The following is a 27,076-nucleotide window of genomic DNA, read 5'->3' as shown; positions in this document are numbered from 1 at the left end:
GGGGCTTTATCAGAGCCTTACTGACCTCGAGTAAGGGAAATACCCAACTCCAACACCCTGTAGGCATCCTGTTCCACCTAAGGTGAGAGAAAAACTGAAAAGCACTGGTCAAGTACAGAGTCCAGGGCCGGTGGCTCACCAAAAGACTGAGACCTAATCTAAGACTTAGAATGCTTCCCTTCCATCCATACCTTACCGCCACATCATTAAAGTCCTATTTTTCTTAGTTCCTTTTACCTAGACCTAGTACATCACTGTCACTTTTCAACAGAAAGGTGCAGTAAGGCAAAAAACAGTTTGAAGAGGCTAAACAAGCATCATAAACAGAGTCAGATATGGTAGGAATGTTGAAATTATTAGATCGGAAATTTAAACACAATGATTAAAGGTTTTAATAGAAAAAGTAGACAACATGAAAGAATAGATACATAATGTAAGCAGAAAGATGAAAATTCTAAAAAAAAATCAAAAGGAAATGCTAGCAATTAGAAATACTGTAAATAGAAAGAATGTCTTTGATGGGCTCATTAGCGGAGTGGCTTAGAAAAGAATCTGTGTGACAATAACACAATAGAAATTTCCAAAACTGGAAAGTAAAGAGAAAAAGACTTTTAAAAAAAATCAAAGAACTGTGGGACAACTATAAAAGGGTAACATGTGTGTAAAAAGATTACCAAAAGAAAAGAAAAAGGAATAGATCTAATATCTGAAACAACAATGGCTGAAAATTTTCCCCAAATTAATGTCAGATACCAAACCACCGATTCAGGAAATGCAGAAAACACCAGGCAGGGAAAATGCCCCTCCTCCCCAGACCCTACCACACCTAGCCATATAATATTCAAATTTCAGAAAATCAACTATTAAAAAAAATCTTGAGAGGAGCCAGAGGGGGTAAAACATCTTACCTATAGAGAAGAGCAAAGATAAGAATTACATCTGATTCTCAGAAACCATGCAAGCAAAGGAGAGAATGAAATAAATGTTGAGAGAAAAAATTCACCAACCTAGAATTCTGTATTCTATGAAATTATCCTTCAAAACTAAGGAAATACTTTTCAGACAAACAAATATTGAGAAAGTCTGTTGCCAGCAGACCTGCCTTACAAGAAGTGTTAAAAAAAGTTCTTCAGAGAAAAGAAAAATGATATAGGTTAGAAACTCGGATCTATATAAAGAAAGGAAGAGCTCTGAAAAATAAGTGAAGGTAATAAAATCTTTTATTTTCTTATTCTTAATTGATCCAACAACAGTTTTGTACAAAATAACAACAGTAACAATGTATTTGATTATGTATGCTGTGTATAAGCAAAACAAAATAATGGCAATGATACAAGGAACAAGGGGGAGGAATCAAAAATATTTTGTTGTTCTAAGGTACCTGCACTACTCAATAAGTGGTGTAGTGTTATCTGGAAGTGAACTTTGATTATCTGTAAATGTATAGTGCAAATTCTAGGGCAACCACTAAAAAAAAAAAAAAAAAAAAAGGCATAATTGATATGCTAAGAAAAGACGGAGAAATGAAAATTAAATTAAAACCAAAAAAGGCAGAAAAAGTATGGAAGAAGGAACAAAGAACATGGCAACAAATAAATAAATAAAAGTAACAAACATGGTAGATATCAATTCAACTATACCAGTAATTGCTATAAACATTAATAGTCTAATACACCAATTAAAAAACAAAGCTTGTCAGAATGGGTCAAAAAACAAACCCCAACTTCTTATCTACCAAAACCCTATTTTATATACAAACACACATACAGATTAAAAAGTAAAAAGATGGAGAAAGATTTACTATGCTAAAACTAATCAAAAGAAAGTGGTAGGAGATATATTAATTTCACATAGAGCTGACTTCAGAGCAAGAAAAGTTATCAGGGATAAAGAAGGGCATTATATAATAAAGAGGTCAATAGTTGATGTGTATATGCCTAATAGCACAGCATCAAAATGTGTGAGGCAAAAAAAAATGGAGGAGCTGCAAGAAAAAAATAGCATCCTCTATTATAGATAGAGACTTTAACACTCCTTCCCCCACAAACAGAGATGAACAGACCCAGGAGGCAGAAAATCAATAAGGAGATAGTTGAACTCAATAGTACCATCAATCAATCAACTGGATATAATGGACACCTATAGATTACTTCAGCCAACAACAGCATATTACACATTCTTCTCAAGCTCACATAGAACACTGAACAAGAGACCACATTCTGGGCCATAAAAACAACAAATTTAAAAGAATAAAAATCATACAATGTCTGTTTTCAGATCACAATGGACTTAAACTAGAAATCAGTAATAGAAAGATAGCTAGAAAATCCCAAAATACTTAGATTAACCAACATACTTATAAATATGACCAAAGAAAAAATTTCAAGAGAAATTTTAAAATATTTTGAACAAAATGAAGATGAAAATGACCTCAGCAAAATTTGTAGGATGCACTGAAAACAGTACTTAGAGGGATATTTATACTACTGAATGCATATATTAGAAAAAAAGAAAGATCTAAAGTCAATAATCTAACCTTCCACTTTAGAAAACTAAAAAAGGAGCAGCAAATCAAATTCTGTTATTAACACAAGAAATAATAAGAAATAGAGCAGAAATCACTGAAATTGAAAACAGGAAATAAAGAGAAAAATAACAAAACTAAAAACTTTAAAAAATTCAGTAAGCCTCTATCCAAGCTAAGAAAAAAAGAAAACACAATTAGTTAATATCGGAAATGAAAAAAATAGGGAGCATCACTACCGAACCCATGGACATTAAAAGGACAATCAAATACTTTGAATAACTGTACCCACAAATTTGGTAAGCTTGATGAAATGGACCAATTTCTTCAAAATCTGTCAAAACTCACACAAGAAAAAATATACAATCTGAAAGGGCCTATATCTATTAAAGAAATTGAATCAATGATTAATAATCTTCCAAAACTGAAAGCACCAGAAACCAGATAGGTTCATGGGTGAATTCTACCTAACATTTAAGTAAGGAATTATATCAATTCTTTACAATGCTTTTCAGAAGACAGAAGTAGAGGGAATTCTTCCTAACTCATTCTATGATGCCAGCATTACCCTAAAACCAAAACCAAAGAAATGACAAGAAAACTACAGACCAATATCTCTCATGAACATAGATGCAAAAATCCTCAATAAATTATTAGCAAATCAAATCTAATAATGTAAAAAAAAAAAAAAAGAATTTTTATACCATAACCAAGTAGGATTTATCCCAGGTATGCAAGGCTGGGACAGTGAATGAATGTAATCCACATCAATATAGAAGAAAAATCATAAAAGCATATCAACAGATGCAGAAAAAGCATTTAGTAAAGTCCAGCATCCGTTAATGATAAAAAAAATAAAAACTCTCAGCAAACTAGGAATAGTGGGAAATTTCCTCAACTCAATAAAGAACATCTACAAAACATCTAGTTTTAACTAATATATTTAATGGTGTGAAACTAAGAGCTTTCTCACTTTAATCAGAAACAAGGCAAAGAAGGACATCCCCTCCCGCCACTGCTTTCCAACATTGTTGAAAAGTCTCAACTAATGTAACAACAACAAAAAGAAATAGAAGTTATAAAGATTGGGAAGGGAGAAATTAAACTGTTTTTGTTCACAGATGTCATGATCATCTCTGTTGAAAATCCAAAAGAAATGACAAAATCTTCTGGAACCAAGTGATTATAGCAAGGTTGCAGAACACAAAGTTAATACATAAAAGTTATATGCTCTCTATCTACTGAAACGAAAGAGTGAAATGTAAAACTAAAACCATTTACATTAGCACCCCCCAAAATGAAATAGTATAAATCTAAAAAAATATATATGTAAAAGTTCTATATGAGGAAAACTACAAAACTCTGGTGACACTACATAAAAAGATATTCAAGTTCATGGACAGGAAGACTTAATATTGTTAAGATGTCAGTTTTTTCCAACTTGATCTATAGATTTAATGCAATCTCAATCAAAATCCTGGCAAGTTATTTCGTGGATGTTGGCAAACTGAATCTGAAGTTTAGGGAGAAACAAAAGGTCCAGAAGAATCAGAATACTGAATACTGAAGAAGATGAACAGAATACTGAAGAAGATGAACAAAGTCAGAGGGAAAGACTCAAAGACTTACTATGAAGCTATATCATTAAGACAGTGTGCTATTGACAAAAGAATTGACTCCCCTCTCCCGAAAAAAATCAATGGAACAGAATAAAGACCCTAGAAATAAACCCATACGAATATAGTCAACTGATTTTTAACAAAGGAGCAAAGACAATTCAATGGAAAAATAATAGTCTTTTCAACAAATGGTGCTGGAACAACTGGACATTCATATATAAAAAACTGAATCTAGGTATACACATTTGATCTTTCACAAAAATTAAGTCAAAATGGATCACAGACCTAAATGTAAAACACAATCTATAAAACTACTAGAAAGTAACTGGAGAAAATCTAGATGATCTTACTTTTGGCGATGAGATTTTAGAAGCACAATCCATGTAAGAAAAAAATTAAGTTAGACTTAAAATTAAAAACTTCTGCTATATGAAAGACATTATGAAAAGAATGAAAAGCCAAGGCACAGACTGGGAGAAAATATTTTTAAAACACATATCTGATGAAGGACTTGTATCCAAAATATACAAAGAACACTTAAAACTCAACATTAAGAAAACAAATACCTCATCAAGGAAGATATACAAATAGCAATCAATCCTTGAAAATTTAAGTCCAACCTGTAGAAGAATATTCAGAGCAGTTTTTTTTTTCACAATCATCTAAAATTGGAAGCAACCAACAAAATGTCCTTCAATAGATGAATGAACAAACTGTGGTATACATCCGCACAATGGAATATTATTCGATAATAAAAAGAAATGAGCTATCAAGCCACCGAAGACATAGAAGATCCTTAAATGCATATTGCTAAGTGAAAGAAGCCAGTCTGAAAACTCTAAGTACTGTATAATTCTACCTATATGATATTTTGGAAAAGGCAAAAGATCAGGGTTGCCAGGGATTTGAAGGGATGAATAGGTGAAATAGAGAGAGTTTTTAGGGTGGTAAAAGTATTCTGTAGGATAATGTAATGGTGGATCCATAATATGAATTTTTTAAAGTCCATAAAACTATACAAACAGTGAAAAATGTGTGAGGTGTGTATGTGTGTGTGTAGGGAGTAACATATGGGAACTTTCTATACCATCTGCTCATTTTTTTTTGTAAATTTAGAACTATCTTAAAAAAAACAAATGATTAATCCAATTAAAAAATGGGCAAAGGACCTGAATAGACACTTACCTAAGGAAGATACACAAATGGCCAATAGGTCCATGAGTAAATGCTCAATATCACTAATTAGGGAAATTCTAATAAAAACCACAATGAGATGTCACCTACAACAGAATGGCCAGCATCAAAAAGACAAGGGATAATAGATGATAGCGAGAAAACGGAGAAAAGGGAACTCTTGTGTACTGATGGTGAGAATGTAAACTGGTACGGCCACTATGGAAAACAGAATGGAGGTTACTCAAAACTAAAACTAGAATTACCACATGATTCAGCAATTCTACTTCTGAGAATAAATCCGAAGGAAACAAAATACTATCTTGAAGAGATATCTGCACTCCCCTGTTCATAGCAGCCATATTTACAACGGCCAAGAATGGAAACAACCCAAGTGTCCATTGACAGATGAAGGGGCAAAGTTGTCTCTCTCTCTCTCTCTCTCTCTCTCTCTCTCTCTCTCTCTCTCTCTCCCCACACACACACACACACACACACACACACACACACACACACACACACAATTATTTAGTCATTAAAAAGAAGAAACCCCTGTCATTTGTGACATGGATTATGCTAAGTGAATTAAGTCTGACAGATACTATACGATCTCGCTTACATGTGGAATCTCAAAATAAGCCATTACCACTAAAAAAAACTCCAGAACAAAAACTCATAGAAAAGATCAGGTGAAGGGAGGGGCGAACCAGATGAAAATGTAGTCAAACAGTACAAACTTCCAGCTATAAGATAAGTAAGTACTAGGATGAAATGTGTACCATGATGTCTATACTTAATACTACTTTCTACATGATATATGAAGGTTAAGAGAGTAAATCTTAAAGAGTTCTCATGACAAGAAAAAAAAATTCTTTTTTCTTTTTCTTTGGGTAACTGTATGAGGTGATGGATGAAACATACTGTGGTAATCATCTCGCAACATATGTTAAGTCAAATCATTATTATTCTGTATATCAATTACATCTCAATAAAACATGGGGCGGCGGGGTGGGAGTGGGGATGAATTCTGGAATCTGACTGCCTACCTCAAATTCTGGCTCCCTAGTTACAAGGTTTTGGGAGCATGCTCCTAAACTTGTCTGTATTTACAACAGACCACTATGACCTCTACAAAATGACGGAAATAATTTTATCTATCTCATACAGTTTTCATGGGTATGAAATAAGGTAAAACATACAGACTACTAACAATATTTGGTTCACGATAAACACTCAATATGTATTAATTATGAGATATTATGGAACCACATCTAAACATATTTCATTTCCACATTCCACAGATAGATAATTAGTTATGTTTAATTGTTCTTTTTTCACTTTTCTCTTCCAGTCAGTTACAAAAAACCTGCCTAAATCTGCTCAAAATACGGTTCTCTAAATCTAGACCTCATTGGCTCTTGCCCAGAATTTTGTAGATGTTGTTGTGGTTTTGTGGCACCAGGTTAGATGCTGGTAGGAGGTAAAAATTAACATGTGTCAAGTAACAGTGGCTATTCTAAAATTATTTCATTTTATTTTTCATACAATCATATGAAGTAGGCATTATTTTTCCCTCCCTCAATATAAGTATCTAAAACTCTAGATGAACCAGATACCTTGACCAAAATTAACACAGTTAATAACTAAAATAAGTACCAGAGCTAGAATGTCTCATTAATATCAGGTTATATAAATTTTGTTTCTTAATACTCTTTATGAGGGAAAAAGGGGAAAAATTCTTATAGAGGGTTATTTCCTCCAGAAAACTAAAGTCATAAATATCCCCTTAAAGAACATAAGTATTGGCATCCTACAAACTTTATATCCCAAAAAGATTATGTAGCTGGATTAGATAACAAGATTGTAAATGTCTCTAAGTCAAATAAGGCTTTATCTAAAGAGTTCGTTGCACACTAGCTCTCAAAAAACAAAAATAAACTTTTTAAAAAAGCCTAAAATCCTATTTTTCTTTGAAATGCAAATTATATTTTACTAATGCAGATTACTAATTTACCAATATTTACTAATATACAAACTCATATTTTACTAATATAACAAATCCACATATAACCTGGGTCTAAAACTCTTTAATTAAAATGTAAACAAAAAAATACCTTCGGTACTAGATTGCTTTCTTACGGATTCCTGTTGACTACTAAAAGATATAAATTTTCTTTTAATATTTTATAGTTTTCAAAATTAGTTATTTAATGACCAAAAAAATGCTTACTCTATTACTATAAGTAAAAAAAGTAAAAGTCACAAATACACACGTAAATATAAAATATAATGCAAATGTGGGGTAAAAGGGAAGAAAATACAACTTTTATCTGTTAGTTATCTGTGCAATAAAATTAACTTTTTTCTGCAATGAGCATTTTACTTTTCACTGTAGAGAATAAACCTCAATTTCTCCAATCCCCCCACCCCATACCCTCTTTTCTTTTTTTTAATCAGAGAAGCAAAGGAGATTCTTAACTCAGTGATGAGAAACAACTATTTTTGAACAAGGTCCAATTTAGGAAGCGGGGGGCGGGTGGCTTTACTTAACCTCCATGGTGGGAGGATATCTTATATACCTATATTTTTGATTATTCTGACTTTACTGAAGAACGTCAGTGAGAAAACAATTACGAAAATATCATATTTTAAATACTAGAAAAAGTGTTACAAATACAAAAGCAGATTGTATTTAGATTTGTGGAGAGCATATTCTAGGTGAAGCTAGATCTCAGTTTGGGTGATTGAAGGGGTGATAACAGGGATAGTGAGCAACATTTAAAAAACATCATCATAAAGGCCACTTTTTTATTCTTTCATTTTTTACATCACTTCTATTATCTATTTTAGTCTCCTCTGAACAAACCATGTGAGGTACTGTCAACTATGATACGCTTTTTGAAACTTGACCAAAGACCTATGTAGTCCAATTTAGTCCACCCAAAGCAAACTTTATTGTTTGCCAGGCACAGTGCTTAGAGGTTTTAGAAAGCAGTAACTGCCATACAGCCTCTTGCTAACTTGGGCTTTCCTCTATTAAGGTGGGAAGAATGTCTTCCAATATCGACTGGACTTGGAGAAAGCCAGGACATCCAGAGGCACTAGAAGAGATTCTATAGCTCTGCTCAGTTAGTTCCTAGAGCCCAAAGGTCTTAGCTGATCCCTCCATTATTGTGTATGTATGTATGTATGTATGTATGTATGTATGTATGTATGTGCGTGTACACACCTGCGCACATGTGTGCAATGTACTGGAGTGGGAGTTTTTTTTTTAAAGACTCAGCCCATATTGTTTGCCTAGTGGCTTTCTCCCCCAACATCTTTGATTGGTAAAACTTAAAAGGCTTTAAATAATTAGATCTTAGGCCTTCCAAATACTAAAATTCACCCCCTTTCACTGGAGCTCCTCACTATCCTAAGCAAAATTGCAAAATATGTTTTTATTACTTTTATGATTCCCTTTTCTTAAAGCTTTTCCCTCTTGCTGGCACCTTCTCTCATTCCTATGCAAACTACTCTTCTATTCATTAATCGATCCTGCCAGGCCAAATCAGAACAATGTTATAGCAGGTGTTTGCATCTGTCTTTCACATCCAGAACTCCCTTTTCTATCGGCAGAAAACCTAGCATCTACCCTACAATTCATCCTGCAATTTATCCATCAAAAAAAAGAAGAATCCTTTACTCACAATTGTTGATTCTCTTATCAACCACATTTGAATGGTAATGGATTTCTGTTTAATGTGTATCAGTATTTGCATCTTATAATAATGAGCTATGACTGAGAAGCAGTATAACACGGTTAAACAGGTACCTTCTAGAGCCAGATGGCCTGGGTTTGAATTCTGACTCTTTCATTTGCTAGCTGCATTATCTTTATGGGGTAAAAATATTAGCTGCCTGATAAAGTTCCTTTGAAGAGTAACTGACTTAAAATATGTAAAACACTAATAGGACCTAAGCAATCGGTAAATGTTAACAATTTTATTATGCCTTTTACCCATTACTGTAGAAAAAAAAGTCCAGTCTTCTATTAAAATTTTCATGAAATAAGCATGACAAAATATTTTTATAGGTAGGCAGCCAAAGAAATTATATTACTGGGGTATGATAAGAAAGAAATTTAATCTTAGGAGACTAGACACGAGGCTGAAAAGTGCCAACTCTCAGGGCAGTGTGGTGTCAGTGAAGAATCTAGTTGCTAGGTGAATGCTGAAGGCCTTTTTCTGGTAATGCCTATTAGTACAAGCAGGTGTGCTGCTGGGATACATCACAGTATATTCTTCGTGTGGCCCCAGGGGAGGGTTCTAAATATTTCAGTGCCAGAAAACATACACTAAAATAGGCACCTTAAAACCAATCTTTTTTGCTTTGTCTATTAATTACATCATGCCTAAAATATGTACTTACTGCTATATATCAAAATTACCTCTTACTATAGTGTTTTTATTTTCTCCCTAATTTCTTTAACCATGGTCTTTAATCTATTGTGCTGCATTTCATTCATAGTCATCTCAATTTTTTTTTTAAAATAGTGGACATAAATAAATGCATAGAGGCCCAAGGGGCACTCTCCTTGTACTCAGACTTCTCTTTCATCTATTCCAGACTGCCAAATGAGTATTTTGCGTTTCACCCGAACACCTGGCATTACTTTAAAATTTAGTATTTTAAGAGTTCTGGGGCTCTTCCTCCTTCCTGGATTTGTAGCTACCCAGATACTGGTCTACCATTTTAGCCCTAGTGCCCACACTCACAGCCCTAGTGCCCACACTCAAGGACAGGAGGCTCAGCCCAATCTTGAGAAGAAAGGAAGATTTTTAAAGCCATCTGATCTGAATGTGGGTTGCTCTCAGTGCCAGACCTTGCTCATTGTTTGTTATCACCCCTCTAATCACTCCAACCTGGGATCTAGCTTCACTTAGAGTATGTCTCCACAAATCTAATCTGCTTTTGTAGCTGTGACACTGTTTTTCAACTATTTATTTTAAGTATGTGATATCATTTCGTGAGATTAATGCTTGATTTGATTTCTTAATATATAAGAAACTGATATTCTCCTAAAATGCATCCTTTTCACCAAGAAGTTTTGCTGTATAAATAAAACAATGCTCATTTGGAATCTTTACCAATTCTTTCCAATCAAAACATGCTTGTCCTGCCAGGGCGAAGGGTCAATTATCATCATTTTTGTTTAATGAGGAGAAAGCAAAGGACATTCCAAGGAAAATGAGACTGAAGTTGGATGTTAGGTCAGCATCTGTCTCACTCTTGCTGAAAACCTAGAGGTCTATACAGGTCCACTTTACACTGAATGAAAATTTTCTTCTTTTCCCAGTGTAGACTGACTAGTCAGTTTTGCTGGACATAGAAGGAGCCAGCTTCAAGTGTACTGAGTTGTACAGTAGCGTACACACACAGACAGGCACTTTTTTAGGGCTTATGATCTTGGCTGCAGATACAAAGAGCAGAATTTAATTTCCTTAGAGTGGCTTTCTCTCCCTAACAAGTAAGAGGGTGCTATTCCCACTTATCCTTTCTCCTGAATTCTCTTTTCTTATAGCCAAGAAGCAGGTGAGATGGTCCACTGATTTGTTTGTAGGCGTAATGCAGTGAGAAGGGAAAGTGAAGCTTCCTCTCAAAACATGAAAAGGAGTCCTGTTTCCAAGAACCATCTGAGTTCAAAATTAGACACAAATTAACTTCGGAATACTCATGAAACAATTTATCTCAAGTTCCTTTATGTTCTAAAATTCTGAAATACTTAATGTGAACTGTAAAATATTATATTAAAGGAGTCACAGGAGGTCAAAATAAAAAACTTATTGCAATGTAAACAGTCATTTCTTTAAGAAGAAAAGTTTGGATCCTGAATTTGATCAAGTTTTAAACTCCAAAAGGAATTAAAGAATTATAAAATCTGAATTGAGATACCCAAAGTAAATTTGTTATAACAGTAGGTAAAATGGAGGCAGCATTTTCTATATGTGTCGCACAATTAATCAGTGTGTAGAATTAGCCTAAATGAGAAAGTTTGAGTATCTTGGATCATCAAAAACTATTTGCTTCCAAGATGCTTCCAACCTGGTAAGACTACCCCAATGTGCTGTGATTAAATAAGTTCCCCAAAATACCAATATGAGTGACTATGGAAAACTAGTACTGAAAGGGACAGGAAGGAACAAGGTTTATCTCACATCCATACCAAAACTGGTATCATTCCACTCCCAACTCCCTTTTGGTGGAAACTTTTTCCCTAAAACGACGTTTTGGTGAATAACAGAGCTAATTTTTAATTTCTAACTTGGATCCACAGAGTGAGTCTCTCAATTTCATTTTATACACCAATACTTTTATTACATTTGATTCTGTGTACAATTTTGAGTCCTACCTTGTCTGAAAAATATCACAATGTATATATTTTTATCTTCAATTATCCATTCACTCATTCATTTATGTATTCAGCAAATATTTAATTACATACTTAACCACATGCTAGGTTCTATGCCAGTATCCAAAATATATTAAGGAACTCATAAAACTCAATAGCAAATAATGATAATCCTAGGCAGTGAAATTAAAAGAAAAAAATGCCCCTGCTCTCAATGAGCATTATGCCTAATGAGGCAAAAGGCCAAACAATCAAAACTGAAAGTGGTCTATGCCACATCAAGGGTGTGCACATGATACAAGAGAGCTTGAGGTAAACAGTGCCAAGGGCTTATAGGGGTCAGGAAAAGGCTCCTAAAGGTGTCCCAGACATGGAGAACAAGTTATATTTTAATAAGTGAAGAAGTAAAGGGCTATGTGGAAGCATGGAGGCATGTGGAAACAGGTGTAAGTCAGAGAGATGCAAGAAGCTTGTTACTGTAGCTGAAAATGTGAAGAGTTACAGAAATTGAGGGCGAGGGGAATATGTTGAAACTGTAGAGGCTGTATGGTGAATGAGATGGAGCTTCTGTTCCTGAGGGCCTTACAGTCAAGAGTAGGAACCAGACCCTCCAACAGTTCATTTCAATAAGGTTGGTGTCATAGCAGAAGAACATGCATGAAACCGTGGATGGATTGGCACAAAGGAGAGCCTAAACATTATACAAAAGTGTTAAAATTTTATCTTACAGGCAACAGAGAGTCTTTGAAAAATTCTAGATGGGTAATAATCACAATAGTGGCAGTGTGGATATGGCCTGGAAGGCACGAAGAGCAGAGAGAACAATAAAAATGTTTTTGCCAAAGCCCAAGCAAGCAATGTGATGGGCCTGAACTAGGCTACCCTATCTGTGGCAACTTTACAATGTCTTTTTCTAGCCAGGCAAGTCAGGATTCTTTTCAATCTATCATTAAAAGAGTAAAAGGAAAAACACAGAGTAATATTTTCTGAAATTTCTTATATTTAATGGCTTGGAAAGAAGCTATGTCAAAAAATTTCTTTAAACCCTTCTTTGAAAACCAATCTCAATAACATGAGTTAAAATTTTATTAGATAACCTTAAAGCCCATAATAGGCATACAGGTAAGCAAATTGTGGAGTATCAATTTCATGAAAAATTAATATACATTGGAAATGAAAATAAGAGACTATATAAAAATCTAAGAAACTTAAAATATAAGTAGAAAAGCAGAACAAATTACATATATAGTATATTATATAGTATAGTACATAGAATTTACATGCTGACAAACTAAAAGATACATAATTTTATTCCATTTTTTACAATAGAATAAAATGAAATGGAAAAAAAAAAAAACCAACATAAAATTCATGTTTATTGTACTCAATGGGCCTGACCCAAATGGGTTACACCTAATTTCTTGGTTCTTGGTTTCCTAGAATAGTTTTTACAAATGGTCCTGTTGTCCAGCTATACTGTTCTCAATATACAAAAAAATCAGATACTTTGGCTTGAGAAATTCTTGTGAACAGCTATCTCCTTCCTGATACAAAGGCAAATTCAATAAGTTAAAGGGATTCGAAGTCAAAGAATACAGAGAAAACATATGACAATAATTTTTGCATGTATGTTTCTCTTGAATGCTTCAGAAGAGTTTCTGGAAGATGATTCTGACACCTAAGGGCCTTTAAAAAACCATTTAAAAACAATTCAATCAGTCAACAAACAGGCCATTTATTGAGTATCTCTATAAGCCATGCACTTTAAAGATACAAAGAGAAAATAAAACAAAGTCCCCTGCCCTCAAGGAACTCACAGTCTAAAGGAGAAAGAATGGTTACAAATAATTGCAAGCTGTATGGTGAGTCCACTAATAGAGGTATGATATACAAGATACTGAGATACAAAGAAGAGACAGAATGAGAAAGGTCAAGATAAGCTTCATAAGGGAGCTTAGGTCTTAAATGAGCTATGGGAAGGGAAAGAAGACTTAAATAGCACATGCAAGGAATTGTGAAATGTGAAACAAAGCAAATGTGTATAATTTTTAGTTGCTCCCTATGGTACAGAGTGAGAGGAAAAGCAACAGGAAATGAAGTTAGCAGAATAGTCAGGGAACAAATCACAAATCAAACTGAAGAATTCGGCTTTTACTGAAGTCTGTCAAATCTAACCTGACATCAACTACAACATGCACCATTACTTTATACAGAGTAAGAAAGAAAGAAAAAAAGCTTTATCTGGGGTCTATCAAGAAGTCTGATAGAATACTCCTACAACAATGTCAGTGTAAGGTAAAGATATAAACTGGCCATGCCAAAAGGAAAAGCAAGTAAGTTTATATTTCTCAACTTGCCCTTAGGTGGAAGGGAGAGTAAAAATCTCCCTCTGAGAACTAAATTCCAAGCAGGTCTGCAGTCTGAACTAAAGCTACCACTGTGGTCCAAAAACAAATAAACAAAACAAAACAAGCAAAGAACTTAAAATGGTCTCAGGTTGGTAGTGTCCCCAGATGCCTGGCAGAAACAAATGTAAATTCTCTTTAGAGTAACCAGACTTCATTCCAGGACAATAGCAATTTAAGATGCAATCTCATTTCAAAGATGACAAATGAAAAAAATGTGCATCTCAGAATTGATTAAAAAACCAGATCTTACAGTGAGTCCTAAATCTGGAGATGTTTCAGAATTACTTGGGGAACTTTTAAAAAATACTCATTACCAGGCTGCATACCAGAGATTCTCAGATAGGCAGGCCTGAAGCAGAGACCTGGAATCTCTTCTTTTAACAAGCTACCCAAAGTAGGTTTTTTTTTTGGTTTTTGTTTTTGTTTTTTTTTTAAAACACTACCCACTACCAGACGAGATACCAAGCCACTAGCATCTCTCTGCAGAATTAGCTAAAAACTTCTCCTGTGGACAATAAATAACAGAATTTTAAGCCAGAGCATAATTTAATCAGACTGACACTTCAAGAAGACCACTCTCCTACCAGTGGACTTTGTGGAAAGATTAGAAGAGGGCAAAAACAGGAGATGGGGGATAATAAATATAATAGTTAGGAAATTACTAAAATAGTTTTAAGGCAAGAGATGGTGATCATTTAAAAAGTAACAATGGGAAGAAAAAAAAAAAGAGAGAGAGTACCAAAGAAGTGAAATTAGAATTTTATAAACTAGATGAAGGTAGGATCTAATTCTAAAAATTTTCAGACAACTCACACTTAATTGGCGTTACAGCCACTGGGCCTTTAAAAGTAAATCTTATTTGGGTATGGTAATCAGCAACTTTTAGCTGTATAATAAGGTATAAGTGTTATACAAAATTCTAAACTATAAACATCAAATGATCCAAATGCAACTAACATTCAAAATGATCTCTAAGTTCAAATGTAAGCACAAAGGGATTTTATTCTTTAAGGTTGTACGTTTTCTATTAATCAGGGTATATGAATTTAAAATTAAAATCTCTTTGGGCAGAAGAGAGAAAGGATTTTCGCTGGTTGATAAATTTAAATTACAAACAGAAAACAATGAATTAACAAACTTACGCTGAATATGAATGAACTGTTTTGGCTGTTTAAACTCTCCTTTGTACAAGCGATTGTAATAGTTGACGTTGCTCTCTGCCTCAGGAACTGGAATGACCATGCTCTCTTTCTTTTCTCTAAACACTTGCTGTGCTGAAATAGCTCGTTGTAAATGATGTTCCTGGAAAATGTAAAGTAGGCAACATAAGTTGTTTTAATAATGTTAATTCAATGCATAATTATATTTAAATTTTACTTTGTTTAATAATTGCAAGGTGCTTTAAGAATCAATTACAAGTAGTTTCTTTGCCACAGACCTATAGAAAACATTGCCATAGCTCCCCTTTGATACTTATTTATACTGATATCACCTTAATTTGAATTTTAATAAATAGGAATTTTTAAAGATTAAACATATGCATATTCACAAACTAGAATTTAACATCTTAATTACAAGAAGATTGATCCCTTGTTTGCTAAAGTAATTGAGGTATGCCACCAATACTAGATTACAAACAAAATGCAAATGACAAGAAAACAATTTTTATCACAGATTTAAAGTATCTTCTGCATTTATATACCTAAAACTTTGACAGTAAAAATTTCTGGATAATTCAAAGATAAAATGTTGTTCAACAGACTATATTACTATCATGGCAGGAGATATTTTTAAACAAAGTTAAACAAAAAGTTCCTATAAAATAAACGCAGATTCTAATAACTTTTCATTACCTCCACCACTTAATGCATACTTTCTCTCTTGACCCACTATGGACGATTCCCAACAAACCAGCTTGACCTTGTAGAAGGAAAATTAGATCATGTTATTCTCCAGTAGATCCCCTTCACATTTAGATTAGTTAAAAAAATCACTCAATGACTTATAAGGCCTTATATCTATCTTCATGACCTTATTATCTCTTAACTCTTTCTTCTCTTTCTTCATTCTAGCTACACTGCCTCTCTTTAAGGTTCCTAAATATCCAGTGGATTGCTTTGGAAAGTCCTTCAAGTCTCATCTGGAGGGGCCTTCTGTGATTTCCTCATCTAAAAGAGAACAGCTCTGCCACAGCGCATAAATTAAGAATTATTTATCAGTAGTCATTCTTTCAACACCTTACAGAGCACCTATCAGACACCAGTCCTGTCACTGAGAATTATAAGAGTGAGTGACAAAGACTCTACCATTAAGGAAGTTAGCTAATAGAAGAGAGATAGATATCTAAGTATGCAACCATGTATGAGCTTGACAAGCATGTCTCTTCTCCAACCACTTGTCTTGATAGCAAAAGATAAACAAAAAAAGTAAAATCTAAACTAAGACTTTTAGGATCAATGGAGATTTCGTAAGGCAAAAGAAGAAACAAGCCAAGTAGAGAAAACAGAATATCCAAAATGGACAAAAGCCCGGAGACATCCAATAAAAGGGAAGGAGCTAAGGAAAAGGACAGGAGGCTGGGTGCTGGCTTACAGCTGAGAGTTTCTCCAGTTTCAGTGCCAGGTAGAAATATGGTTTTCATAAGCTAGAATACCAACTTGGAGCACTAAATACATGTCCTCATACATATATTATCATCAATCTAGTTAGGATCTTTTAGTAGTAAAAACTTCTGAGTTAACTAAGAAATTGTGAGGATCTCTCTCTCACACACACACACCCATCAAAAAACTAAGAAACCAGGCCTTGCCTGAATGAGCAACTTCTAGCATTATATAAGCCTATATTTTCCTATTACTTTGCTGATACTGCACCCCTCTTGGTCAAAGAAAGTGATGCAATATGCAATGCCACCTTGTAGTCATATAACATTTTACAGTTCTCAAAGTACATCCACAACCACATACTTATCAGCCCCTCACGATCTTGGGGCATAAGGAGAGATATTATCCCATTACATAAATGAAATTCAAGAAACAAGTGATTTGCTTTTAGTTGTGATAAAATATATAAGTCAAATTTCAGGACTCTGACTCAAATGTTGACTATTCCATCCTTAGTAGAGAAAAAACCATGTTCTTGTATTGCTGATAATGCACAGACATGGGTGACAAGAGGAAACTGAGCTAACTGGCAACATATTTTTGATCTGAAGAGATTCTTTTGATATATATTGAACTTTCTAAATAAAACATTTTAAACATTATCCAATTATTGAAATACATCTTTAATAGATGAAGATTTAATATTTTAATTTTACAAATGAGAAAACTTAAAAACAGATCAGATGACTCTCTTATTAACACAGCTAGCAGATGACAGAGGTGCAGCCAGATATTAAGGACCATGACACATCTCCCATTTTAATTTACAGACCAAATTTAGCTCTAAAAGTAAATTCTCAGCTATCATTTCCTTCCCCAGATTATCAGTCTGTCATCCCCCAACCTTCCCTCCCAAAAAGGTATGGCCTCTAGACACCTATGTTTCATACAATAACCATAACTACCAGTGGCAAACACACAAAATCCTAGAAGTAGGTACCAAAGTTGTGATTTGTTTTACTGGGGAAAGAGACTGACAGGAATGATGTTGATTCCTTGTTATATGCGGCATTATACATTGGTGAGATCACGTGGTTTTAAAAAAATAATTATATATCAAGCACTATTTGATTTCCTTTCCTTTAAAAAGGCATTCATTCCTTTGATCCACCAACTCTACTTATGAAATTCATCAAAAGGCAACATAAATGGGCAACAGTAACTAAATAAAAATGCTCATCATGGCATTGTTTATAATACCAAAAAAAGTCTAATGGCAATTGGGAATTAGTTATATAAATTATTTTATATACATAAAATGGAACTCTTAGGTAGTAGTAAAAAAAGAACACAATGTAGATCTCTACTAACTTGAAAAGACATTAAGATATTAAGTTAAAAAGCAGGTTTTAAAGTAATATGTATAACTATAAATGAGTATGAATGTAGAAAACAGAGCCTGGAAGAATACAGAAAAGGAAATATCACAAAATGCTAACCGTTCAAGTGGCCTTTATTTTTTGGTATGACCTTTTATATTTACTGAATTTTCTGTAGTACATCTGTATTCTTTTGTTAAGTTTTTGAAAAAAGTTTATAAGTTTTGCATTTTAAATGAAGAAACTCTCCATCAAAATACACGTAATCACTTCTTATGGTTACACTGACATTCTGAAATATCCTTTTGAAACCTATATTATACCTAAACGTTTTTTGAGTTTTCCTGGAGATATTATACATTCTCTGTATCTTATATTTTTCCTAGTACATGTGAAATTAACACAAGCCATTAAAAGCTATCTAAAGGAAGCTAAATAATTCATGACTTTAGACATATATAATAAGTACCAAGTACAATACTGCAAGGTAGAAATTTTTTCTTCTTCTTTTAGAGATGAGTGAACTAAGGCTCTATGGCCACATGGGTAGATATTTATATGTTTCTTTGTCATCTTGCCAAGCTCATGTCCCAACTTACTGGGTTTCAGAATCTATCAATTGAGTCAGGCTGCATACAAAGTCAAAGATTATTCATTAGTATTTTAAAAATTCATATGCAAAACTCCCAATTAAAGATAAAAGACTCAATGCCTCCATTTATCTACTCTACCTCCCTATAACAGAAACTTACTAGCATAGGATTAAGGAATTTATAAAGCCACAATGACAAGGAGAATGAGAGATGAGCCATCAGCACAAAACAGAGTGTAACAAAATTCTGGGAGATGAAAACTGAGAGAAGTTTCGAATCGTTGCAGAGAAAGAAAAGATAAAAACTGAGTTCATCTGTCCCTCAGAAAACCAAATGATGAGGATTTTGAAACGTTAGCTAGAAACGAGAATGAGATAAGCCCTTCAACTGCTTACTCCTCAAAAGCAGATCATTCTACACAGACAGAAGAGGGCGCCATTGAAATTGAAATGTTGTGAACCACCCAAATCTACAAAAGTAAGTCTATTGTTATCAAAAATCATAAAACAAAATTCAACTATACTTCTAATGAAACCTCCACTCTTGGGGGTGGAGGGACAAAAGGAAACTTTAAGAAAACTGCTCTAAACTTAATTAAATATGCCCCAAATAAAGACATAGAGATATAAAAAATCACCTTGAATGAGAAACTCAAAAGCTAAGATCAGAGACAGATGTAAAAAACTCATAATAAATGGAAAGAGTTGACTGAACTCAGGAAAGAAAAAGGCAGTATATCAGAGATGAAGACTAAAATTAGTAAAAGCCCAATACAAAATATACTCCAACAAAAACATAAATGTATTGCATAAAGACTGTTAAATAACCAAGAGAATAAAAATGAGGTTAAGAAAAAAATGAATAAGAAAGAATATAGTAGGATGTAAAACAGTGAAAGAAAAAACGACATTCATAAAATTGGAGTCCTTGAAAGAGAAAAACAAAACAGTGCAACAGAACTAATACTTAAAACAATACCCCCCCCACACACACCCTGCAACTGTCTGAAAATAAAAGATATAAATCTACATATCAAAAAAAGCCCACCAAGGAGCAAGACAGTGGATGACAACCTGTACCACCACAGACATAAACTGATATGGCTTGGTGCACTCTAGAGAAACACCCTGCTCAAGGCTTCTCCATTAGGAGGGAAAGAGAAGAGAGGAACGTGCATCAAACATTCCAGCTTTTGGGGAGCAGCCCAAGGGACTAACATCTATCTCACCTAACTCAGAGGGCTGACTAAACCAGCATTCTTTGGATGTTTGGGGGCTGTGGAGAACAAAAGATTGCTGAAAGGCCTGTTATAGCATCAGAGAACTTGCAGTACCACAGACAGACACCAGAGAGAGCAAAAGGTTACAAGCTCCTGATCAAGAACTAACAAACTTCTCTAACTGGGAAATTACATGCACATGGCCAGAGAAGATGCTTCTCCAGAAAAAAGTTTTGGGCTTCCAGACTTCCTATGTGGGCTGATTGGTAAAGGTCTTCCCCTGTATAAATCCAATTCATAAAGACTGGGAGAGGTGACTGTGTTTTCAAATACACAATTTTCGGCAACAAATAAGGCACGTGAAGAAATTGGCTCAGAGGAACAAAATAAATCTCTAGGACTTGACCCTAAAGAAATGGAGATCTGTGAATTATCTGACAACAAGGTTTAGAATAATCTTAGTAAACCTCAAAGCTCTACAAAAGAACGCAAATAGACAACTAAACACATTCTTCTCAAATTCAGACAGAACATTCCTTAGACACAAAACAAATTTTACAAAATTTAAGATTGAAATCATACTAAGTATCTTTTACAAGCACAATGGAACGAAACTAGAAATCAACAACAAAAGGAAAACCGGAAAATTTACAAATACATGAAAATTGAACAACATACTTTTGAACAATCAATGGGTCAAAAAAGAAATCACAAGGAAATTCAGAAAATATTGAGACAAATGAAAACAAAACTACAACATAAAAACTTAAGGGATGCAGCAAAAGCAATACTAAGAGAGAAGTTCATAGCGGTAAATTCCTACCTACATTGAAAAAATCTCAAATCAATAAACTAACTTTACACCTCAAAGAACTAGAAAAAGAACAAAACCCCAAATTGAAAAAAGGAAGGAAACAATAAATATTATTGCAGAAATAAGTGAAATAGAAAATAAAAACATAGGGGAAAAAATCAATGGAACTAAGTTGTTTTGAAAAGATGGACAAAATTGACAAAGCCTTAGCTACACAAACTAACAAAGAGAAAATTCAAATACCAAAAATCAGAAATGAAAGAGGATACATTAAAACTGATGCCACAGAAATAAAAACTCATGAGACTACTACAATTATGCACCAAGTGAATAATCTAGAAGATAAATTTCTAGAAACATACACCCTGCCTTTCAAGACTAAATCATGAAAAAATGAAAAAACTGAACATACCTATAACTAGTAAGGATATTGATTCAGTAATCAAATACTTCCTAACAAAGAAAAGCTCACCACCGTATGGCTTCAAAGAAGAATTCTACCAACATTTAAAGAATTAACATCAATCCTTTTTAAATTCTCCAAAAAAACTGAAGAGGAGGGAAAAGTTCCAAACTCATTTTATAAGGCCTGTATTACTCGATACCAAAAGCAAACAAAAACACTACAAGGGAGGAGGGGGATGGAATGGGTGAAGGTTGTCAAAGGCAAAAACTTCCAGTTACGAGATTAATAAAATTCTGGGGATGTAATGTACAGCATGGTAACCATACATCATGACCAAGTGAGATTTACTTCTAGAATGCAAGAACGTTCAAGATACAAAAATTGAACACTATAATATGCCATAATAAAAAAATGGAGAAAATGGCATGATCATTTCAATTAATGTACTGACGAAATTCACATTCTTTCATGATATTAAAAACCACTCAACAAACTAGGAATAGAAGGAAATTACCTCAATATAATAAAGGCCATATATGAAAAGCCCACAGCTAAAAATCTCAATAATGAAAAACAAAGCTTTTCTTTTGAGATCAGGAATAAGGCAAAGATGCTTGCTTTTACCACTTCTCTTCAACATGGTCCCAGAAGTCCTAATGAGAGCAATCACCAAAAGAAAGAAAAAAAGAAAAAAGAAAAAAAAAAGAAAAAAAGGCATCCAAATTGAAAAGGAAGAAATAAAATTCATTCTGTCAACAGATGACATGATCTTTTATGTACAGAACCCTACAGATTTCACACACAAAAAAAAACCCCTGTCAGAACTAGTAAACAAATTCAACAAAGTTGTAGGATAGATCACACAAAAATCAATTGTTTCCATATACTAACAATGAAAAATCTGTGAAGGAAATTAAGAAAACCATCCCATTTCAACAATGTCAAAAAGAAAAAATACTCAGAAATAAACTTAACCAAGGAGGTGAAAGACCTGGATATCGGAAACCACAAAACACTGCTGAAAGAAATTAAATAAGACATAAGTAAAAGGAGAGACGCCCTGTTTTCATGAATTAGAAGACTTAAACAGAACTACCATTTGATCCAACAATCCCACTTCTGGGTATATATACAAAAGAATTGAAAACAGGACTTTGAAGAGATATTTTTGTATACCCATGTTCATATTGCTGTTATTCACAACAGTAGAGTGGTAAAAGCAATCTAAGTGTTTATTGACAGATGAATGGATAAAACATAGTACATACATGTAATGGAATATTATTTAGCCTTAAAAAGAATGGGAAGTCTGACATGTGCTACAACATGAATGAAACTTGATGACATGTTGGTGAAATGAGACAGTCACAAAAAGACCAGTAATACATCACTTCATTTATATGAGACCTAAAGTGATCAAATTCTTAGAAATCGGAAGTAAAATGTTGGTTGCCAACGTCTGAGGGGAGGAGGAAAAGGGAAGCTGTTGTTCAGTGGGTATAGTTCCAGCTTTCCAAGATGAAAAAAATGCTAGATATGTGCTGCATAGCACCACATATACTTAACACTACTGTACTGTACACTTAAATATGGTTAAGATGGTAAATTTTAGGTTATGTGGTTTTTTATAACAATATGAAAAGCTTACCAAGGGCCTGGCAAAAGTAACCCAGAGCAACCTACTCTGATATATATTTGAATAAAACTAATTAAAATAACTTAAAAGGCCAAAAGAATCAGACTTCAAAAGCAACACGCAATGCAAAGCATCAACGAAGCAGCATTTCAGAAACCTCGGTGAACAAAAAGTGTGAACCAAGAACTTTACATCCAGCTAAGTTGTCCTTCAAGCAGCAAGCATCAAGAAAGAACTTAGGGAATTCTGTAGACTTTTGAGGACTCTACTAGAATAGCACTGTTCAAAAGAAATATAATACAAGCCACAAATGTGAGCTATATATTTATGTAATAGCCCCACTTAAAGTAAAAAGAAATTAATTTTAACATTTTATTTACATATGTGTATGTATACAATGTACATATCTAAAACATTATTTCAACATGTAATCAATATAAAAACGTATGGGAATATTTTACATTTTTTCTTCTATAACAAGTCTACCAAATTTAGTGGGTTTTTTTTACATGGATAGAACATCTCAATTCACACTAGCCATATTTCAAGTGCTCCACAGCCTCAAATGACTAGTGGCTACACATTGGATAGTGTAGTCCATCTTCATATTGGCTTCATTCAACCAAGAAATGATTAGCTGGAAAATTTTAGCAAAACTGTACTTCAACGATGGGGAAAAGGCTGGAAGACTAATGTACAAAAATATGCACACTAAAGTAGAAATAATACAACTGAAAATGGGAGACTGAAAAAAAATAAACATTTTCAAACACCAAATCTAATCTTTCTAGATTAAGAGAGCAAAAAAAATTAAACATAACCAATTAACAAAACTTTTAAAAATTAAATATTAGGAAAGAGTTATGACCAAACATAGTCATACCCATAAATATAAACAGATTTTACTCATCAATGAAAAAAATATCTTCAACTTGTCTCATAACTCAAGACTCAGCTATATGGTATGTACAAGAAACACACACACATGCACAGTAGTTCAGAAAGAATAAAATTAAAGGCATAGATTAAAGTTTATCATGTAATAGAAAACAATAAGACAGACAAGTAAACCTTAACATCAGACAAGTAGAATTCAAGCCAAAGAGCATTAAGAATGACCCAAAAAACACAATTCACAGCAAAGATTTTGAATATCTATGCACACTTATGAATATCCATACATCAAATAACATAGCAACCATTTTATAAAGCAAGGTTACAGGATATGCAAAGACTAATAAAGACATTAAGTAACTTTAACACACCACTCTCAGCATAAAGTAAAACAAGCAAGGACCTACACAAATTAATAAGGTAAACTGTACAGTTATATATCAAAATTTACATTCAATGCCCCTTCTCAAGTATCAATAGGTCTTTCATAAAACCGAACATATATTAGTTAAGAATAGGGTATTATGGACGGAGAAGATATAAGGAAGAGTTGACAATTCTGAGTATATACCTTTGCATAGTTTTAAATTTTAGAACCATGTTAATGTTTCACGTATTCTAAAAATAATTAAAATCAACAGGGATGTGGGGAGAATCCAAAACAGAATACATAGAGAAACAACAAATAAACCTCACTTATTATAAATGATTATTCATATATCTATAATGAAGGAGATGGGAAAGAAAGGAATTTAAGTTCCTTTGGAAAATAATGTGAGGCTCATCTGTAAAACTTAAATATATACTTCAAAGAATTGTCATGATTATGTAAGTTAATAAGGTGTTCAGCATAGTCCATGGCACACTGTAAGGATAAAAGTTTGTTTTTATTAAAACATACCACAAAGGCAAAACATTAAAAATCTTGAAATTTTTTTTAAAAGCCAAAAAAAATTAGAAAAATTGACAATTAAAAACCTGCCTTCGACACTCATTCATAACGAAAAATTCTCTGAAAGCAAGAAATGCCCTCAACCAGGAAAAGGGCAAGCACCTACGGAAAACCTACAACACCATACTTAATGGTCAAAGACTGAATGCTTTCCTTCTAAGATTAAAAACAAGCCAAGTAAGTCTATCCTCGCACACGCACATTTTACTGTGTTTTCTAGTCCGCACTTGACCAGAGGTTCTAGCCAATGCAGTGAAGGAAGAAAAAAAAATAAGGGCATACTGATTAGAAATGAAGACGTGAAATTATCTGTACATGATATGGAATCCCAAGGAATCTTAACAGAGCTGAAAGAACTAAAAAGTGCATTTAACAAGATCGCAAGTCAATATTCAAAATTCAACTGTATTTCTATACATTAGCAAGTGAAAAGTGAAAATAAAAACCAATATTATTTATAACAGCATCAGAACTAAATATTTAGGAATAGGTTTAACAAAGTATGTGCAAAACTTGCACAGCAACATAAATATAACATGTTCATGGATCAGAAGGCTCAATAATGTTCAAGAAAAACTTTCCCAGGTAAATTTTTCCCTAAATGATACAGAGACTAATCATAATCCCAATCAAAAAACCAACAGGCTTAAAAAAAAAAAAAGAAAAGAAATGGACAAGCTGATTCTAAAACTGATATGGAAAAGCAAAAGAAATAGAACAGCCAAAACAATCTTGAAAGAAAAGAATAAATTTGAAGAACATATACAATTTGATTACAAGCTAAATTAACCAACACCAGTATGTTGCTGGCATAAAGATGAACATATAAAGCAATGAAAATGAAAAGGGGTCTGGAATAGACCACATACACATAGGTAATGAATTTTAGACAAAGATGTCAATTAATGGGAGAATTAAGTTGGTGTAAGGATAGTCTTTTCAATGAATGGTCTGGACATGAGGTGGGGAAAAAACGAGCCTAATGCTCCTACCTTACTTACACTGCACACAAAAATTAACTCAACATAGATCACGGAACTAAACATAAAGCCTAAACTTATAAAATATCTACAAAAAAATATAGGAGAAAAGTCTTAGTGACCCTGAATTTGGCAAAGATTTCTTAGGACATAAAAAGCACAAATTATAAAGGGAAGAATTAATAAACTAAATTTCCTCAAAATTCAAAACTGTGCTACTCAAATTACATTCTTAAGAAAACAAAAAGATAACTCAGACTGGAAAAGAATATTCACAATATATATGTGAGATACCTTAAATGTGGAATATACGAAAAACTCTTGTAATTTGATAACAACCACCCAATTTTTTTAAAAAAGTGAGCCAATGATTTAAACAAATACTTCACAAAAGATACAGGAATAACCAATAAATACTTTATTAGATGCTCAAAATCTTTATATTAGGAAAATGCAGAGTAAAACCGCAGAAAGTTCTGACTATACACCCACAAAATGACTAAAATTAAGAAACTGACCACACCAACTGCTGGAGTGTTATATAACCACTTTGGAAAACCGTTGAACAGTTTCTTATAAAGTAAATATATACTTATCACATGACCCAGCAATTCTATTGCTAAGTATGTACCAGAGAAGTCAAGTGCATGTCCACAAACAACTTGCACATAAATGTTAACTGCAATTTTACTCACAATAGCAAAAAACTGGAAATACAAATGTACATCAACAGGTGAACAGAAAATCCAAGTGAATACATTTATTCAACAGAATACTACTTAGTTAAAAGGGAAAATAAGGAGGGAGGGTCAAACTAATCACACACACAACAAGGATCTCAAAAGTATACTAAGCAATGACCATACACAAGCAGCTACATACTGTATGGTTCTCTTTATACGAAGTTTGAGAACAGACAAAACTAATCGATAGAGATCAAAATCAGATCAGTAGTTGCCTGAAATGAAAGTGGAGGATATTACTATGAAAGGGGTAAGAGGAATTTATGTAGGGAATAAAATGTTCTATTCCTTGTTTGGGGTGCTAGTTACACTGGTATATTTGTTTATTAAAACACAGAACCAAACACAAAATAAATGCTTTATACTATATACGTTATATTTCAATAAAATTGACTTTTTAAATCTAAGAAAAAAAAAGCTTGTGAGGTAAACAAATATTTAACATAAACAAAACATGCTAGCAAGGCAATATTTATAATGCTGGTGAAACTGTGATGAGTAAAACAGACACTTTCAAGAATTAGTGCTAGTGAATGTGTTAAAGTGTAAACTGGCACGTTCTGGAGAGCAGTTTGGTAGTTTCTAAGCCTTAAAAAATCTAACAGTTGATCTATTATTTATACAATAGTTATAAGCAGTAAAACTGGAAACAACCTAATCATCTCTAATACTGGAATAATTATAATTATAATGTGGTATATCCATATGATGAACTTATAAACTGCCATTTAAAACTTCTTAA

General features: G+C 33.4%; 1 protein-coding gene across 1 annotated transcript in view; it reads right to left on the bottom strand.

Moving 5' to 3' along the window:
- The window catches only part of EPC2 (enhancer of polycomb 2), a 105,949-nt gene that overhangs the window by 52,225 nt on the left and 26,648 nt on the right, over window positions 1-27,076 (bottom strand). Inside the window, exon 2 of the mRNA XM_039855812.1 lies at window positions 15,258-15,417. Coding sequence (XP_039711746.1) covers window positions 15,258-15,417 — 160 coding nt within the window. The remainder of the gene's footprint in view (window positions 1-15,257; window positions 15,418-27,076) is intronic.

This window comes from Pteropus medius, unplaced genomic scaffold (genome assembly GCF_902729225.1).
Source record: "Pteropus medius unplaced genomic scaffold, Ma_sr-lr_union100, whole genome shotgun sequence".
Classification (NCBI taxonomy): domain Eukaryota; kingdom Metazoa; phylum Chordata; class Mammalia; order Chiroptera; family Pteropodidae; genus Pteropus; species Pteropus medius.
Note: the sequence above shows the minus strand (reverse complement) of the source record. Positions and strands in the feature narration are given on the sequence as shown.